The following is a 16670-nucleotide window of genomic DNA, read 5'->3' on the forward strand; positions in this document are numbered from 1 at the left end:
TACCCATTGATAATAACTTTGTAACATACAAACCACTATAGAGATTATTTAAGGGCAAATAAAAAAATATTAAAGACAAAGTAGATTGCGGTCTTGTATTTATTATCAAATTGAATATCAAATTAATTTTTATATTAGGGATTAACTGAATAGAATGAAATAATGGGTGGATAAAAGTATTAATTCTGTTTAAATTTATAAATTGATAACCATAAAGTCATGAGCCATAATTTCTCATAAATATTTTCTGGAAAAAAAAATTCTCATAAAAATTTGATTTGATGACGAAGAGTTTATTTATTTTTTAATAATAACCCGAAAAGGGGAAAAATGAAAAAATAAAAGTGACGCCCACTCCCTCCCGATTAATCCCTAGCCATCGACGGGGTCGTCCATCAACTCTGACACTGCCGTCTCATCCTCGCCGGCCAATTTCTTTACCGGCGGACGATTTCAACTGTGAAGGCATGTTTATCTATTTCCCTCATTTTCTGAAACCTATGGAGTTCTTCCTCTCTGCGCTGCATAATCCTCTACAATTGCCGTCTGCATATCTTAATTGCCCTTGAAAAAGCGTTATTCACTCCTCGTTTATAAATTAATGCAATCGTTGATTCGAATTGTAAATTCTAGTTATAGAATTTTACTGCTCTGCTAGATGGTTGAAGCACAATGGACGTTTTTTTCCTTAACAAATTACTGCTTGATACGGGCGTTCACGCAAATGACATTTTAAATTTTCTTTGTCGAGTAAGATAGGTTGCATCGTTTTCTTGCGAAGCAAGTGCTGGTTATTCATTTTTACTTGCACAGTAATTTCTAAATTTCTGACACTACAAAATATGCGATTAAACGGGTCTAGTCTACCTCTGCAGGCAACCCTGAAATATATAGTTGATATCACTGAATCAATAGTGCGCTTTCGGGCTTGATTAGTTGAGAACAATCAGATAAAGAATGTTAGACATTAGCAATACTAAACAAATGATTGGTTTGCAAAAAGAAGAAACTCCACATTGAAGCTCATATATTAGTCTATCGTTATTATTTATGTAATTCTTTGTCGCTCCAGTGGGTGTCTCCATGTTGCTGTAACACTTTTTGTGCCATTATACAAGTGTTTAATTCTAAATTTTATGATTAATGCAGAAAAGGGAAGGTATTAAACTTTGATGGATATTAATCAGTTGCAAGGAAAGTTATTGTGAGCGTTTTGGTTGGATATGTATATTTGCGTATTTGGCATTTTTGATAAATTGTGGAGCCAAAGGGAGCAATGAAGCATTTGGAATGATTTATTATGGCCCAGCAGTCATCTAGACTTCAGCGCTTGCTTACTCTCTTGGACAGTATCCTTTTTAAATCTTTACATGCACTATACTTTTATTCTTGAATTTTGTACTTTATTTTGATTTCTCTTTAACCAAATTCTACAAAAGCCGGGTCGACCCAAGCAACGAGATTGACTGCTGCTCGCCAAATTGGGGACATTGCAAAATCTCATCCTCAAGACTTGATCAGTCTGCTAAAGAAGGTAACAGTTACTCTTATGTTTTATTCTCCCAGCTTTTATAGCATTTTGGGCTGTTTGCATTTGATTTTTGACCCTACTTAATTATAAGTCAGTTTGGTGAGTCATTGGGTTTGAAAAGTAATAATTGGTTCTGACCTCCTACCTGTCTCTATTTGTTTAACATTAATTGTAGAGGCAGAAAGCATTTCTGGGCTTCCAACTAATAGCTTAGGCTTCTTAGGTAGTTCTTGTTGATATGGTATCAAAGCCTTGCCAATCTGATGGTCAAGAGTTCTAATCCTTGCCCCAAATATTTTTATCATATGATAATTGCACAATGTTGTGATAAGCTTGTCTTTATCCTTGATTTAGATTCCAAGGGCTTTTATGTGACCGAGTGTGTTGGATATAGAAGCCATTTGTCTTTAAATGATAGTTTAAGTTTGGGGCCTTGTTTTCTCTCAAACATGGTGTATTCATGTCAATGTGCATTTTTGTATGGTTATTTTTTCTGGAAACCTAATGGCATGTTTGTGTCTGGACAATGTTTGTCATTGGTGCCGTGAGAGTTGTTTCATGCGTGCTGTTTCTTTTTTGGTGGTTTTATCCTTTTCAAAACTCCTTGTCATGTGATTAGGTATCTCAATATCTACATAGTAAAACTTGGGATACAAGAGTTGCAGCTGCCCATGCAATTGGGGCCATTGCTGAGAATGTGAAGCACACAAGCTTGGATGAACTTATTTCTGCTGTTGCAGCAAAAATGTCTGAAGCTGGGATATCTGGTAGTGTTGAAGATATGTGTGCATGGCCTTGCTTGCAAGCTAAAATTCCGGGAAGTGCATTTAGGAGGTTGGACAAAGTTCACTATCTGTGTATTAATTTTTTTCCTTTTTATTTGAAATTCAAACTTTAAATCTGGAAGATATTTACTTTTTTGCTCCTTGATAGCTTTGACCTCAACAAGGTTCTTGAATTCGGCACGTTATTAGCATCTGGAGGACAGGTAAGATGAAAATTTCTTGGTAAATATGCAGCTTCTATTTTTTCTCTTGGAGGTTAAAACATTACAATCGTTTTATTTTGTTAAGGGTATGCTGAGATTGCAATATTGCATATGCTGATACTGCATGTTCTCAGAAGTAAACTCCTGAATTTCTTGGAAAATCCACCATTGTTGTTTAGGAGGTTAAGGAAGTCATGAAGAAACTAAAAGAGATGTTTCTTTTGGAAGAAATGCAGAAGGCTCACACACTCAGTTTACTGAGTTAGCATTTATTGTATTTTATAATAATTTAGATTTAACCATTATCTTTAGGATTTAGTTTATTTTGGATTTGATTAAGGATAAGGGTTTTTCTCCGTTGTTCTTCTCTTTCCATCTTCCCTCTACTGTTTTTCATAGAGATCTTGTAAATTCAGTCTGCTATAAGCAATAATGCTGGAAAAATAAGCAACTTCTTCACCAATAACTTGTGAAATTGAAGTCCAGAAATGCATGATTAAACACCTCTATGAATCACAATACTTTCATGAAGCAATAATGCCTCCATACGCATCTTCATTGCCAACCGCTATTCATAGTTTCCTCTCTGTACTTATAGACCTTCTTTGATGAAGCCTTCTGCATATAGCACCTCCTCCCTTGAAGCCTTTCTCCTTCTTCAACAAAATCCTATCCGCCATCTTAAGAAACCATCTTCTTTGTCGGCTTCTTCTTCTTTGCCATACCATAGATCCACTGTTCTTCTCCCTTTCTATAGCTTTCTCCTTCTTCAACCCTCTGTTGTTCTTTCTCCTCTTTGTCCAGTTTTTTTTGGTTGTCTTCTTCAACAGATCTGGTTCATTGTTCTCTTTGACAGCTGTGGTCGTGGTGGTCTTGGCAGATCTGGTTCAGGGATTTACTTCTATATTAGAATTCCAATGATGGAGTGGCTTCCATATTTGGTTCAGTCGTTGGAAATTTTTGGTTTGAATGATGCTCAAAGATCTAAATATTGCTTGATTTTTCAAATCTTGAATGTAAAAATTTTCCCTTAAATCATATGTTGTAGATTGCGTTTGATGTTTCCTAAAAATTTTTAGCTTTGAAATTTTGTTAGAATTTGTTAATGTTGCATATTGGCCAAATCTGTGGTCGGTGTATGTGGATTGGATGATTTTGCTGTTGAAAAATTGACAGAGGGGGAGGGAGACATTATTGCTGAAGAGGAATCGTGAAAGTTGAAAGATGAGGGAAGGGCATCTTTGTCTTTTAGTTTTTTTCATACTTTGTTATAATAATTAAATATAAATTTTAAGCAAATATTACCTCATAATTGCATCCATTTTTTTGTCTTCCAATTCAGTTTCCATTTGCCATTAATTAAGAACCATTCCTCTGAATTAAACGGGCCTAACTGAATCAGAACAGAAAGGGAAGCAAACATTAGGAGGCAAAAATAGGTAGTGAGCCATTGGGTATAGAAAGTGAATGAAGTTGCTAGACGTGGATCTCTGTGTGAATCTTGACAATTAAGTGGTAGTTTAGAGAGATTCAAGCACAATATCTTCTCCAACATAAATAACCTTCAAGAAGCTGTGTTTATAACAATGCATGTATTTTTATCACTTGGTTGTCAAAATTTTCTGGGGCTTTCCTTTTCCAATTAATGGGCCTGCACATTGGGGTTCAATAATCGCCCACAGATAAGAAAGAGAATAACAAGAGAGAAGGATAAGGTAGCATCCTAAAAGGTCATATATATAGCTTTGTTCAAGATATATATATTTTTAAAATTTAGTTGCCTGTGTTCAATGGGTTTTGTTCCTTGTTCCATTTCAGGAGTATGACATAGGAACTGATAATTTAAAGAACCCGAAGGAGCGATTAGCTCGCCAGAAGCAAAATCTTCGACGTCGCTTGGGTAAGTATCTAGCTCTGCTTGTGTGTTTTTTATTATTCAATGCATGCGGATTCTTGTTGGGCATCAACAAGAAAAACGAAGTGCTGATGAAATAATGGGGCTGTTGATCGCTAAACATTTTTATGGAATATGCACAATACACTCTGGTTGGTACACAATGCTTGTGGAACTTGTTTGACCTGTAAACCATATTCTGTGGTTGGGGGCACTGATTTTGCATGGTGCACTGTCCGCTGTCATGTGATGTGTTTATCCATGGTTATTACTCTATGCCTTGCTCATTTTAATATTGTTCATTAAGTCACTTGAATAAGATGCTTCTGGTGCTAATAAATATTTCCACCTAATTTTAGGTTTGGATGTGTGCGAACAATTCATGGATATCAGTGATGTGATAAGAGATGAAGATCTTATAGCGTATAAATCAGATTTACGTCCGTATGGAATTGATCATAGAGTTTTTACATCTCATTCTGTACATAACATCCAGAAAATGGTCGCCAATATGGTTCCTAGTGTTAAATCGAAGTGGCCAAGTGCAAGAGAGCGAAATCTCTTAAAACGTAAAGCAAAAATGAACTCGAAAGACCAAGCAAAAGGCTGGTGTGATGATGGAAGTACTGAGGCATCACTTGCTCAAAATGTGACTTCCAGAGGCACATATCCTGATTCAGTAAATTGCAATAAGGTGATGTACCATTTATTATTATCATCATCTGATAGCAGTAATGTACCATTTATTGTGTTGACAACTTGATGCTTGTGGCAATTTACTGGGCATGCCTTCACACAATGCCATTGCGCAATCCTAGTTGTATTTAACCCTTGCTCGTTGCAATTTATACATGTTATACTTGTTAATTTACATGGCATCCTAGTAAGAAGCAAACCAAGTTGCATTATATTGTTTTGTGTAATATTCTTTCTTGACCTAATTTATTATAATGCAAATCTATTCAATTTCCATCTTGAAACTCGTGGCATGATTCTATGTTCTGAACTTGGTGTTCTATGCAGGCCTTCGTTTATGGTAATCATGATGAAGATGGATCTGATCATGATGGAGATGGGCGATGGCCTTTCCACATTTTTGTTGAGCAGCTTATTATTGATATGTTTGATCCTGGTAAAACTACCCTATTTGCATTGTCTTTAGCTCATTTTTGGAGGAGTGTTCCAAATATTGACTTTTGAATTTTTTGATTTTTATTTAATGCATGCTTTCCTGATGTTCTCTAAATAATTACTCTTCAAATTATTAGTTTGGGAGGTACGCCATGGGAGTGTGATGGCACTGAGGGAGATTTTAACCCATCAAGGTTCATCTGCTGGAGTATTAAAACCAGACTCACGCATGAGTGGAGAACTATTTCTTGAATTGGAAGATAAAAGTGTTTCACATGTATTAAAGAGAGATAGGGAGATAGATTTGAATATGCAAATTTCAGTGGATGAGTTTGAGTCAAATTCTAAGAGGCCAAAGCTTGAAGACGTATCATCCACTTCCATGGATGGCAGGACCGTTTGCAGCAATGGAGGTGATATTGAAATCAACATTGGCACTGAAACTCTTGGATGCAATTTGCCTGTGAATGACAGGAATGGACAATTTAATGATAGTTCTGTGGGCTTGGATCTGGAACCTTATTCTGAGGGTTTATGTCATTCATGGAAGGAACCCGCTGATATAGTGGAGCAGAAGGATTATTCTGATGAGGATAAGATTCCATCTGGCAATCTTAATGTGCTTCCTCAGGATTGTGAGCTTGTGAACTTGCTTAATGTGACTAGAAGTTCCTGGCTCCAAAACTACGGATTTCTTCAAGATTGTGTAATACGCTTCTTGTGTGTGCTGTCACTAGATCGGTATGAACTAGCTCTTGCTGTATACAGGGCTTCCTTTTTGCCTGCAAGTTTTTATTAAGTTTTGTTTGATCATTCTATATTGTTGCAGCTTTGGAGATTATGTCTCCGACCAGGTTGTTGCTCCTGTGCGGGAAACCTGTGCGCAAGCATTAGGTGCTGCATTCAAGTACATGCATCCGGCATTAGTAAATGAAACCTTAAATATATTGTTGAAAATGCAGGTAAATGCTATGTAAAGATGCTTCTTCCTTTTGCTATGTGTAATTTGACATTGCAAATTTGAACGAAGTAAAGAGAAAGGAAGAAGATATAGCCTGAAATGTACCCTGAGAGTCTGAGATGCATGACATTCTGTATTTAGAGGTCAAGATACAAGACAAGACATTAAAATACTTATTAGGGCTTACCGATTACAGCCAATATATGGTTATTGTCTAGTCAGCATTTACACTGTAAAGTTACTTAAACAGTATAGTCCTCTTTGTTGTGCCTTATTTGTCTGGCACTTCCTTTTAATTAGTTCAATATCTTTCAAGCTTTTTATTTTTTCTTGTTTTCTAACTTTGATTAGTGTTTAATCTTTATTCTTTTGCTCGTGTTTTGTTCAGTGTAGAGCAGAATGGGAGATTCGTCATGGCAGCCTTTTAGGTATCAAATATTTAGTTGCTGTGCGGCAGGTATATGTCCGTTTGCCATCTCTTCATTTTTGTTTTGGTCTGTGTGTAAGAAAATTATGCTTGTGCCTAATACCTTGCAAGTTGTTATGAATTTAAGTTTGAAACTCTGAATACAAGAAGAAACCGTGGGTCCGAGAAAATGTTTAAGCATAATATTGGCACACAAAACTATGGTACTTATAGAGATCATACAACCTCTACCTTGAATATTATAGCCATATACAACATAAACTTTTGTTAGTAGTACAGCTGGGATATGCCCTATTAATTTTTTGGCCACAGGATAAACTGATGATAACACTAAGTTATAACCAGTGTTCAAACCTGTGACAATATCTTTTAAGTTTTTACTTGAAGAAACATGAATTTTAATGATGCATATGGTTTTTGTTACTTATGTGTCTTGACCTTAGAAGTTAACAGGATGTGGCTATATGACAATTTATGGCAAGAACCAATATCTTCTCCCTTTCCCCTTTTGTCATGTGATTCGGTGAACCTGTTTTTGATATATCGTACTAAGGCTTTTATTGTGGTGGTGTGGAGCATGCTAGAATGTTCTTTATTGATTTGAGAGTGATCTCTCTTTGACAGTAGTGAGATACCTAATAATAGCTGGCAATGTAGAATGGAGTTGGTACCATCTATCTAGGGTTAGAAATGACCTTCTTATTGATGATTGTCTGTTGGTGTGGAATTATCTGCAAACTGCATATGCCATGCCTTTGAGTAATATTTGGTGTTGTTGGATATCATTGTGAGCTTCTAAGAGAATGCTGTTGAAATTGTTGGTTGTACGGTTGGCTTTTGAGGCAAGGAGAGAGGAAAATAGATATTCATTCCACAAAAAGGAAGGAGAATAGGTACAGCGTATATATACCCTTCTACCTAGACATGTCATTAGTCTTATTCTCTCTTCTAACTGGAAAGGCAATACTCACCATTTTACCATAGTCTATTACCAAAAAGCCCCTTACCAGATAATATTATGTATCACAAGTTATTTGAAGAGTCACTAAAAAAGGTATTAGTTCATAAGAAATGAATATTGAGTAGTATGTTCGTTAGGAAATGGGAATAGGATCCCATAAAGCTTCATAGGTGACATCCCTGTTTGAAGTACGAGGTTGTAGTGGTCACTTAAGAGATTTCATTTTGATTCCTTTCAATTCAGTTGTCGACTCTATTTTCCCTTGGAAGGTTATCCTGCTTCTTTCATGTATCTTCAACAAGGAACCTCCGTTTAAACTAGATCTTATCTTTTTCCTGTGCTTCTCTTCAAGAGTTAGAAAGATTGTTCACAATGGCAGGCATGCGAGATTAATACTAAACTATGAAGTGAAAGCTTAGTCTTTTTTAACGCCTGTTGCACTTTTAGTGATTTGAAAATCATATTTTTTGCTACGTTCTAATTTTTCTCTTAATGACCCTAGGAAATGCTTCCAGAATTGCTTGGACGTGTTCTTCCTGCATGCAAATTTGGGTTGGAGGACCCAGATGATGATGTCCGAGCTGTTGCGGCTGATGCTCTAATACCAGCTGCAGCTGCAATTGTTGCTTTGCAGGGTCAAACTTTGCACTCAATTGTGATGCTATTGTGGGACATTTTGCTTGATTTGGACGACTTAAGCCCATCCACTAGCAGGTATATGCTTGGTTATAAGTTTGTTAGGTATTTTATGCGGCCTTTAGTTAGTTAATTTTACCTTTGTGTTGATATAATACAGTGATAAATTTCATGAACATCTGTTTCATGGCGCTTGCTCTCAAGTATAGAAGCTATATGTGTACTTTCATTGAGTACCAGTGGTTCTAAATCTTGTGCGATTCTTTTGTATATTCCTTGAATGAATATTTGCATCTATTTATTTTCTTATGTTTACCATTGCGTCATTCTAGTTTGTGATAAATCAAATCTACTAATTAGGATTTGATTTGTTAGCAATGAATCTGCTAACAAATCAAATCCTATGAACATAAGAGGAAAATACCTAGGTCAATGAATCAGATATTAAATCCAAATAACTAATGATAAGATCTGGTAAAATAAATCAGGAAACGGTTTGGCCTAGAGAAGTTCACAGTCTTCAACATTCACCCTCAAGCTGAAGAACAGATGTCAGTCATTCCCAATTTGTCATTAATGGGGTGTTTAGATAAAAACCAAACTGTGGTTTTAAAAGTAATTTCACAGTATACAAAGTATGTGGGAGGAGTTGTCTTGATTTGTGTGAAAACACTTTTTAAAGGTGTTTTTTCTTAATTCTAAACGCTCCCTAAGCTCTTCATATCTGGTCCATGAAGTAGCTTTGGTGAGAAAATGTGCTTCATGAGAGTGAATAAACATAAGATAGATTAGTGATCGTTGCTTTGATCTTTTCCTTAATAAAATGCCTGTCTACTTCCACAGGATTTTGAGCAATCTCGATTGTGGCTGTGTTGTCACACCATTTCATTTTTGGGAACTAAAAGTTGAGTTTTAAATCCTTCAATAACCTCAGGATCCCTTTTCCTCCACATATCCTCAAAGATAATGCCCTATATTTGGCTTAGGCACTGCTTTCGGCCACTATGGGCTGCATCTCACTTTGCCATGTAACAAGGTTTCCCAACGCAAAGGTGTAGTAGCATACTAGCATGTGGTGGATCTTGTATCAACACGATATCCTGCCAGCACCTATAAAGTTGGAAGTGCTGAAGATTTTTATTAGGGGAGACGCTAGTGATGTTCCTAATCTATTTTTGGAAGATGCATTACTCACTTCAATAGAAATGCCCTCCAAAGTCCTTAACTTCAAACTTCCATCCAAAAACCATTAGAGATGTGTGATTTTATGATAAAATGTAGATGTATTTTATTCAGAATGAGCAGCGATATATATAGATACATAGGAGCTGTGTAGAGAAAGAGGAGATCACGGCTTTCTAGGGATAGGCTGAGATTCTAGGATACAATCAGATTCAAAAAAGAAATCAGAATAATATCTAACAGATTCAATGCTAGACCTAACGGCAGCCTTAGCAACCTAGGTTAACTAGAGAGAATATGAAATTAGGGTTTTTAGGCCCAAGGCCCATTAGCTAACACTCCCCCTCAAGCTGGCAAGTAGAAGTCTAACAGTAAGAATTGGTGTTTGAAACTGAGTTATAATCATTTTAAGAAAGGTGATAAAGGTGGATAACACATTAGATTTGTTGTCCAAAAGGTAAACCCAAGTTAAACGAGTGTGGTCATCGATAAATGTTACGAACCATTTGGCTTTTGTGAGTGAAGGTAATCGAGATGGTCTCCATATATCAGTGTGAATGATATTGAAAGGTTTAGAAAATTGGTGAGGGTGTTGCTTATAAGAGGATTTTGTGTGTTTTGCAATTTGGCAGACATCACATGTAAAAAAAGAGTCACTTTTATTCATAAGGGAGGGAAACAATTTTGACATGTAATCATGGTTGGGGTGGCCTAACCTATAGTGCCAAAGTAACACATCTTTATTTGTAGAACTAGTAGATAAAGTAGATGAAAAATAAGCAGCTTGCATGTGCGACCCTTCTGGTTTCATTTGACCTTTCAATTCCAAACAGTAGAGACCATCTAGAATCTTAGCTACGCCAATCGTCTTCCGTTGCTTTAGGTCCTGAAATACACATTCAACAGATGAAAAAATGACATTACAGTTCTGATGACGGGTTACTATTATGACAGATAAAAGACTGCATTTTAAACCCGGAGCAAAGAGGACATTGGGAAGTATTATATTATGAGATATATATGCAGTACCGATTCCCTCAACCTTCAAAGATTTACCATCTGCCACTTTAATATATACATTTGGTGGGCATGGTTTTATATCACTTAATAATTCTCCATTACCCGTCATATGATCCGTGGCGCCAGAATCCACAATCCACATTCTTTGATGATGGACATTTGTATTTAAAGCAAGTACAGCATTACCTGTATAGGCAATATATCCGGCAGCAATGGTTGATCCTTGAGAATCATGTTTCTCAAGTATTTTTCTCAACAGTTCGAGTTCTCCTTTATTCAATTCTGTTATGGTTTTTCCTTCTGTGGTTCCAGTATAGCCATGGTTGTCAGGTCTTTCTCTCTTTTGAGGTCTGCCATGAATCTTCTAGCAATTATCTCGGGTGTGTCCTTTCTTTTTACAATGATCACACCATTTTTGCTTGTTTCTATTTTCTCCGTTGCTGTCTCCCTTGGAAAGAAATCCACTAGGTTGCTGGACTTCACTCGTGGTTGCAAAATCATTAGAGGTCAACTTCTTTATGCACTCCTCGTTTCTCACTGTGAAGAATACTTCACCTAAGGATGGCAAGGGATCCATACTCATTATTCTCCCCCTCACATCTTCAAAGGGAGCATCTAGGCCAAGAAGAAATTTGAAAATCCGTTTTTCTTCCTTTATTTTTGCATACCTAGCAGTATCCTCTGGACACGACCACTCATGTGATTCGTACATGTCTAACTGCTGCCATTGAACGAATAGATCAGTGTAATATTTTGTGACAGATAAGTTACCCTTTTTGAAGTCATGAAGGAACCGTTCAATTTCTAGGACTGCATCCTTGTTTTTGAGAGAGGCAAACATGTCTCTTGCAGCATCCCACACCTCCTTGGCTGATTGGAAGAAGGCAAATTGCACACTGATCTCTGTAGCCATGGAGTTGACTAGCCAAGCCTGCACCATTGAGTTCTCAGCTTCCCAAGTGGCATACTTCTCGTTACTGGTATCTAGTTTCTTTTATGCTCCGGTTAAATAACCATATTTTCCTTTCCCCATCACATATAGTCGAATGCTTGAGGACTATTGGAAATAATTCTGTCCATTCAAGCGATGAATGGTGATTGATATTGAGCTTGATTCTGAACTCCCCTGCGTATTGGTCGACGATGTTGCTGTGAGTCCCGTCATGTTGAGGTTTGGCACCATCTGGTTGCTAGGGCTATCTTCAGAGAAGCCCATACCGAACCGAATCATGGTAGCTCTGATACCATATGTGATTTTATGATAAAATGTAGATGTATTTTATTCAGAGTGAGCAGCGATATATATAGATATATAGAAGCTGTGTAGAGAAAGAGGAGATCACGACTCTCTAGGGATAGGCCGAGATTCTAGAATACAATCAGATTCAAAAAAGAAATCAGAATAATATCTAACAGATTCAATGCTAGACCTAACGGCAGCCTTAGCAACCTAGGTTAACTAGAGAGAATATTAAATTAGGGTTTTTAGGCCCAAGGCCCATTAGCTAACAAGAAACCCATCCAAATTCTCCTTTAGTCTCTAATATGCATAAATATGATGGAAGTAAGTTAGATTTAAGAGCAATGAAGTGCATTTTTCTTGCGTACTCCCTTACTCAAAAGATACTAGTGTTATTGCCCAACCACAAAGAGGACATATGTCATTAATGATGCAATTTTCTTCAATGAGGATGCCTAGTACCCCAAATAACCCATTCAGGGGGACAATCATGGAGCAGAAGCATGGCTAACTTTGGCCCCATTACCTCTAACAACATGAAGAGAACCTAGACAACTAGTAACATACCTTGACAGCCCTGAGAACACAATTAGCCCTGACCTGTTCATTACAGCCCCAAAAATACCTTCAGCAATGCAGAAATTAGCCTCAACAGCCCAGAAAGCGTTCCTAAAGACCCTGAACCTGCCCATAATATGCTATATTGAAACTGACTCAAACAAGGCTGAACCATCCTCTGCTTGCCCAGAAACAGCACCTATCGGTCCAAAAAAACCTTTTTATGATCTGGTGGACCAGCAGTAAGATATCAGAACAAATGAAGAAGAAGGGCAGCAAAACGTTGAGCTTAGAGTCCCTCTTATTCTTAAGCACAACCAAGGTTTCAATTAGGTGTCAAATTTTGAGGAACTAGGCTGGCTTATTGTGCTCAGAAAAGGGGTAAGATCCTATTCCAAGCATCCTGTTAGTAAATTTGTTTCATATGAAAAATTGTTTGCTTGAATGGAGACATTTCTTGCTTTAGGATTAGATGAGATGCTCCTTAGGCATGGAGGTAGTTAGGACAAGTAGAGGGATTGATGTGTCATAAACAAAGTATGTCCTTAATTTATTACATGATATAGAGGATGCTTGGTGTATAGTAGAAACTCCCGTGGAAGCCAATTGCAAATTGGTGTATAAACTTGATGGTGTACTAGTGGACACATAAGGTACCAAAACCTTGTGGGAAAGTTGATCTATTTATCTCACACATGCCCAGACATAGGGGTAACTTATGGTCTGTTTGGTATGAGGGAGATGGAGGGAAAGGAAGGGGAGGCAAATTTTTAATAAACTTGATTTAAAAAATTGAAAAAGTGGGTTAAAACTTTTAATTATTTTCTCTTATTCTTTTGTCTTCCATCTTCTCTTCAGTAAAATTTTGTAACCCCACTTTTTCAATTTTTTAAATTGAGCTGATTAAAATTTTTCCTTCCCTTCACTCCCTCCCAATTCCCTCATACCAAACGTAGGGTTGTGGAGGTTGTCTATGAAATAGAGATGTTTGGAACTAAATCCCGAAAAAGGGCTAGTGGTGGGTGGCTATTGGTGTGGGTGACTAGTGAAAATGGCAATGAGCTATGCATTTTTGTTATGTTGAAGACAGGGTGTAGTTATCTAAGGGTGAGTGTTGAAATGAGATATAAAATGTTAATTCATTAAATTCTAATAAAGCGTAATCCCACCTTGTTACGCCTAGTTAGATCGTATAGTGTAGTGTTTTGATGATGTATAAGCTTATACAATATATTATGTGTATCAAACTTAGGATCAGCTTATAATATATTGTAACATGGGTTAAGTTTATTATATATTGTAAAAGCTCATACAATAATCCCTTTATAATAGTGTGTCAATTAGAACCTAAGTACACGTGGCATCCTGGTTGGCGTCTAAGGTAGTATCCTGAGTGGTGCACATAGCATCCAAGTTGACATCTTGTATGGTGACCGTGTCATACATTGTAGTATGTGATATCCAACATGACACCGAGTCCTAAGTGGCATGTCATGTCATGAAGTCACCCAAAGCCAAGTCATCCAATTGGAGGAAATTCCAAGTGAAGAAATTTTCGCAAGGCTACAATGTGTATTGGGAGCTAAATTACCATATTGAGCCATAGCTCAGACACCAAGTGAGAACTCAAAATGTCATTATTAGGCATTAGGCTATGCCAAAAATATAAAGAGAATTACAAGTGTGGAGAATCCATAAAATCTGGTAGAAAATGAAAGATATTACAAACAAACAATCCTATTCCCATAGAACCTGGGATATAGATAAATAAGAAACAAACTAAATAAATTTGGCTAAGTTACTAGCTTGGGCTTAGAATGGAGGTCCAATATGCTAACCAACAAAAAAGAATAAGCTAGCCATTGCTGTGCAGAAGAAGACTAACGGTACTTCCAAGAATTTTTACAAGAATTCCAAGATTCTCGCGGCTGAAGAAGAAGCTGATCACAGGGCTAAGAACCTATGCTTCTACTGCCATGAGAAATTCTCAAGGGACCATAAGTGTCCTCAACGACAGAAAATGCAGCTCCATTTCATTGAGCTGGAAGAACCAATGGAGATCAGTGGTTATGGGGTATGATTATGAGATTTAGTACAAGAAGGGAAATGATAACTCGGTAGCTGATGCCTTGTCAAGACTACCTAATTCACAGCTGTTACAAATGTCCCTTGACACTACTTTTCCGGAATTAATGAATCAGATTCAGGAAAGTTGGAAGAATGATGCTGATTTGGCTGCCATTATTTCTAAAATTGAGAGGAAGGGGTTTGCTCTTGGAAAATACACGTGGGATGGCACTTACTTAAGGAGAAAAGACAAACTTCCAGTAGGAAATGATGCTTCATTAAGGCAGAAATTATTGGAGTGGCTTCATGCTAGTCCACAAGGTGGTCATTCAGGAATTCAAGCCACCTATCAACGAGTTAAGGGACTGTTTTGGTGGAAATCTTTGCATAGGGATGTGCAGGACTTTGTTAAGGGTTGTGATACTTGTGCTCGCTGTAAATATGAGACCACTGCATCTCCAGGTTTATTGCAGCCCCTACCTGTCCCTAGCAAGGTTTGGGAAAGTGTTTCAATGGATTTCATTGAGGGTCTACCCAAATCTGGAAATAAGGAAGTTATTTGGGTTATAGTGGACAAAATGACTAAATATGCCCATTTTATTCCCTCTCTCATCCCTATACAGCATCTACCCTTGCTCAATGTTTCCTAGACCAAGTGTATAAGTTACATGGAGCCTCGGTTGAAATCATAAGTGATAGGGATCCAATTTTCATCAGCAACTTTTGGAAAGAATTCCTTAAGGTCTTAAAGGTGGAACAAAAGCTTACATCGGCCTACCATCCTCAAAGTGATGGTCAAATAGAGGCCTTAAACAGATGCTTAGAGGCCTACTTATGTTGTGTGTGTTGGGAAAGCCCTAAGGAGTGGAGTTCTTGGGTATCTTTAGCAGAATGGTGGTACAACACTAACTTTCATACTTCTACTAAGATTACACCCCATGAGTTGTTGTATGGGCAGAAACCTCCAATTTACGTTCTCTACATCCCTAGATCTGCTGTGGTTGAAGCTATTGACAGAAGTTTTGAAGCTAGGGAAAGAATGGTAGCTGTCCTAAAGCATCACCTACACAAGGCTGCTAATACTATGAAGCAAAGGGCAGACTTAAAGCGTTCAGATAGGGAGTTTCAAGAAGGCCAATGGGTTTTTCTTAAATTGCAACCTTATAGGCAGATTTTTGCTGTAACTAGAAGCTCTCAAAAGCTAGCTCCTAGATTCTTTGGTCCCTACTGAATTCTGAAGAAGGTTGGTGCTGTTGCTTACCGTCTAGAATTACCCTCTGAATCTAGAATTCATCCTACATTTCATGTCTCAATGCTTAAACTCTGTCTAGACCCAAGTGTTAAGCAGAGACATCCACCTATTGACTGGCCAGCAGTCCCTACCACTCTATATCCAGAAAAAATATTAAACAAGAGGGTTGGCAGAAAGAAAAGAAGGATTATTACAGAAGTTCTGGTTCAATGGAAGGGACTTCCTGATGAAGAGGCAACTTGGGTATCATTATTCAGTTTACAGAATCAATTTCCAGATTTCCAGATTATTGATCCTTGAGGGCAAGGACTTTTGAAGGGGGGGCATTGTTATATTAAAAATATAAGTAGTAGTTAGTTACAGTTAGTTGATTTCAGGTAGTTTAATGATTCCGTACAGAATTATCTGTTGGGAGCTAACCTATATAAAGGGTTCCTAAATCAATTGTATGTGTTATGTTTTGTTTCCAGTGAATATTGAATCCATTCTGAATATTGAATCCATCCTTTCCCTCTCTGTTTCTCCTACTCTTTCCCTCTCTTTCCCCTTCTTTCTCAAATTACATAACAGAACGCTTCAAACAAAGATGGCAGTGGCTTTATTCCCATAATTCTTCCTCTCACATCTTCAAATGCATCTATAAGGCTGAGTAGAAACTCATAGGTCCTTTCTTCTTTGACTTTTCTCCTGTACAATTTGGCATCACTGCTGCAACTCCATTCATGGACATAAAACATGTCTAACTGTTGCCACAAGCATGTGGCGGCAGTATAATATTGAGTTACTATCATGCTTCCTTGTTTCAACTCTCCTTCTAGTCTC

The 16670-nt window shown here is 37.4% G+C and overlaps 1 protein-coding gene across 4 annotated transcripts in view; it reads left to right on the plus strand.

The window, feature by feature from the left end:
• Positions 1-1150: 1150 nt before the first annotated feature.
• The window catches only part of LOC114756442 (TATA-binding protein-associated factor BTAF1), a 29822-nt gene continuing 14302 nt past the window's right edge, over positions 1151-16670 (plus strand). Inside the window, exons 1-12 of one of the 4 annotated variants that reach the window (XM_028945470.1) lie at positions 1164-1180; positions 1226-1349; positions 1440-1534; positions 2151-2365; positions 2465-2519; positions 4338-4419; positions 4773-5107; positions 5437-5545; positions 5682-6285; positions 6374-6506; positions 6894-6962; positions 8396-8607. In XM_028945470.1, the coding sequence (XP_028801303.1) occupies positions 1301-1349; positions 1440-1534; positions 2151-2365; positions 2465-2519; positions 4338-4419; positions 4773-5107; positions 5437-5545; positions 5682-6285; positions 6374-6506; positions 6894-6962; positions 8396-8607 (1958 nt within the window). In that variant the 5' untranslated portion in view covers positions 1164-1180; positions 1226-1300. Of the gene's footprint in view, positions 1350-1439; positions 1535-2150; positions 2366-2464; positions 2520-3849; positions 3861-4337; positions 4420-4772; positions 5108-5436; positions 5546-5681; positions 6286-6373; positions 6507-6893; positions 6963-8395; positions 8608-16670 lie in introns of those variants that run through there. The other 3 variants (XM_028945417.1, XM_028945533.1, XM_028945593.1) reach the window with 3 other exon arrangements.

The sequence above is a fragment of the Neltuma alba genome, unplaced genomic scaffold (assembly GCF_004799145.2).
Source record: "Neltuma alba isolate B1F8T4 unplaced genomic scaffold, ASM479914v2 tig00000201_pilon, whole genome shotgun sequence".
Lineage (NCBI taxonomy): Eukaryota > Viridiplantae > Streptophyta > Magnoliopsida > Fabales > Fabaceae > Neltuma > Neltuma alba.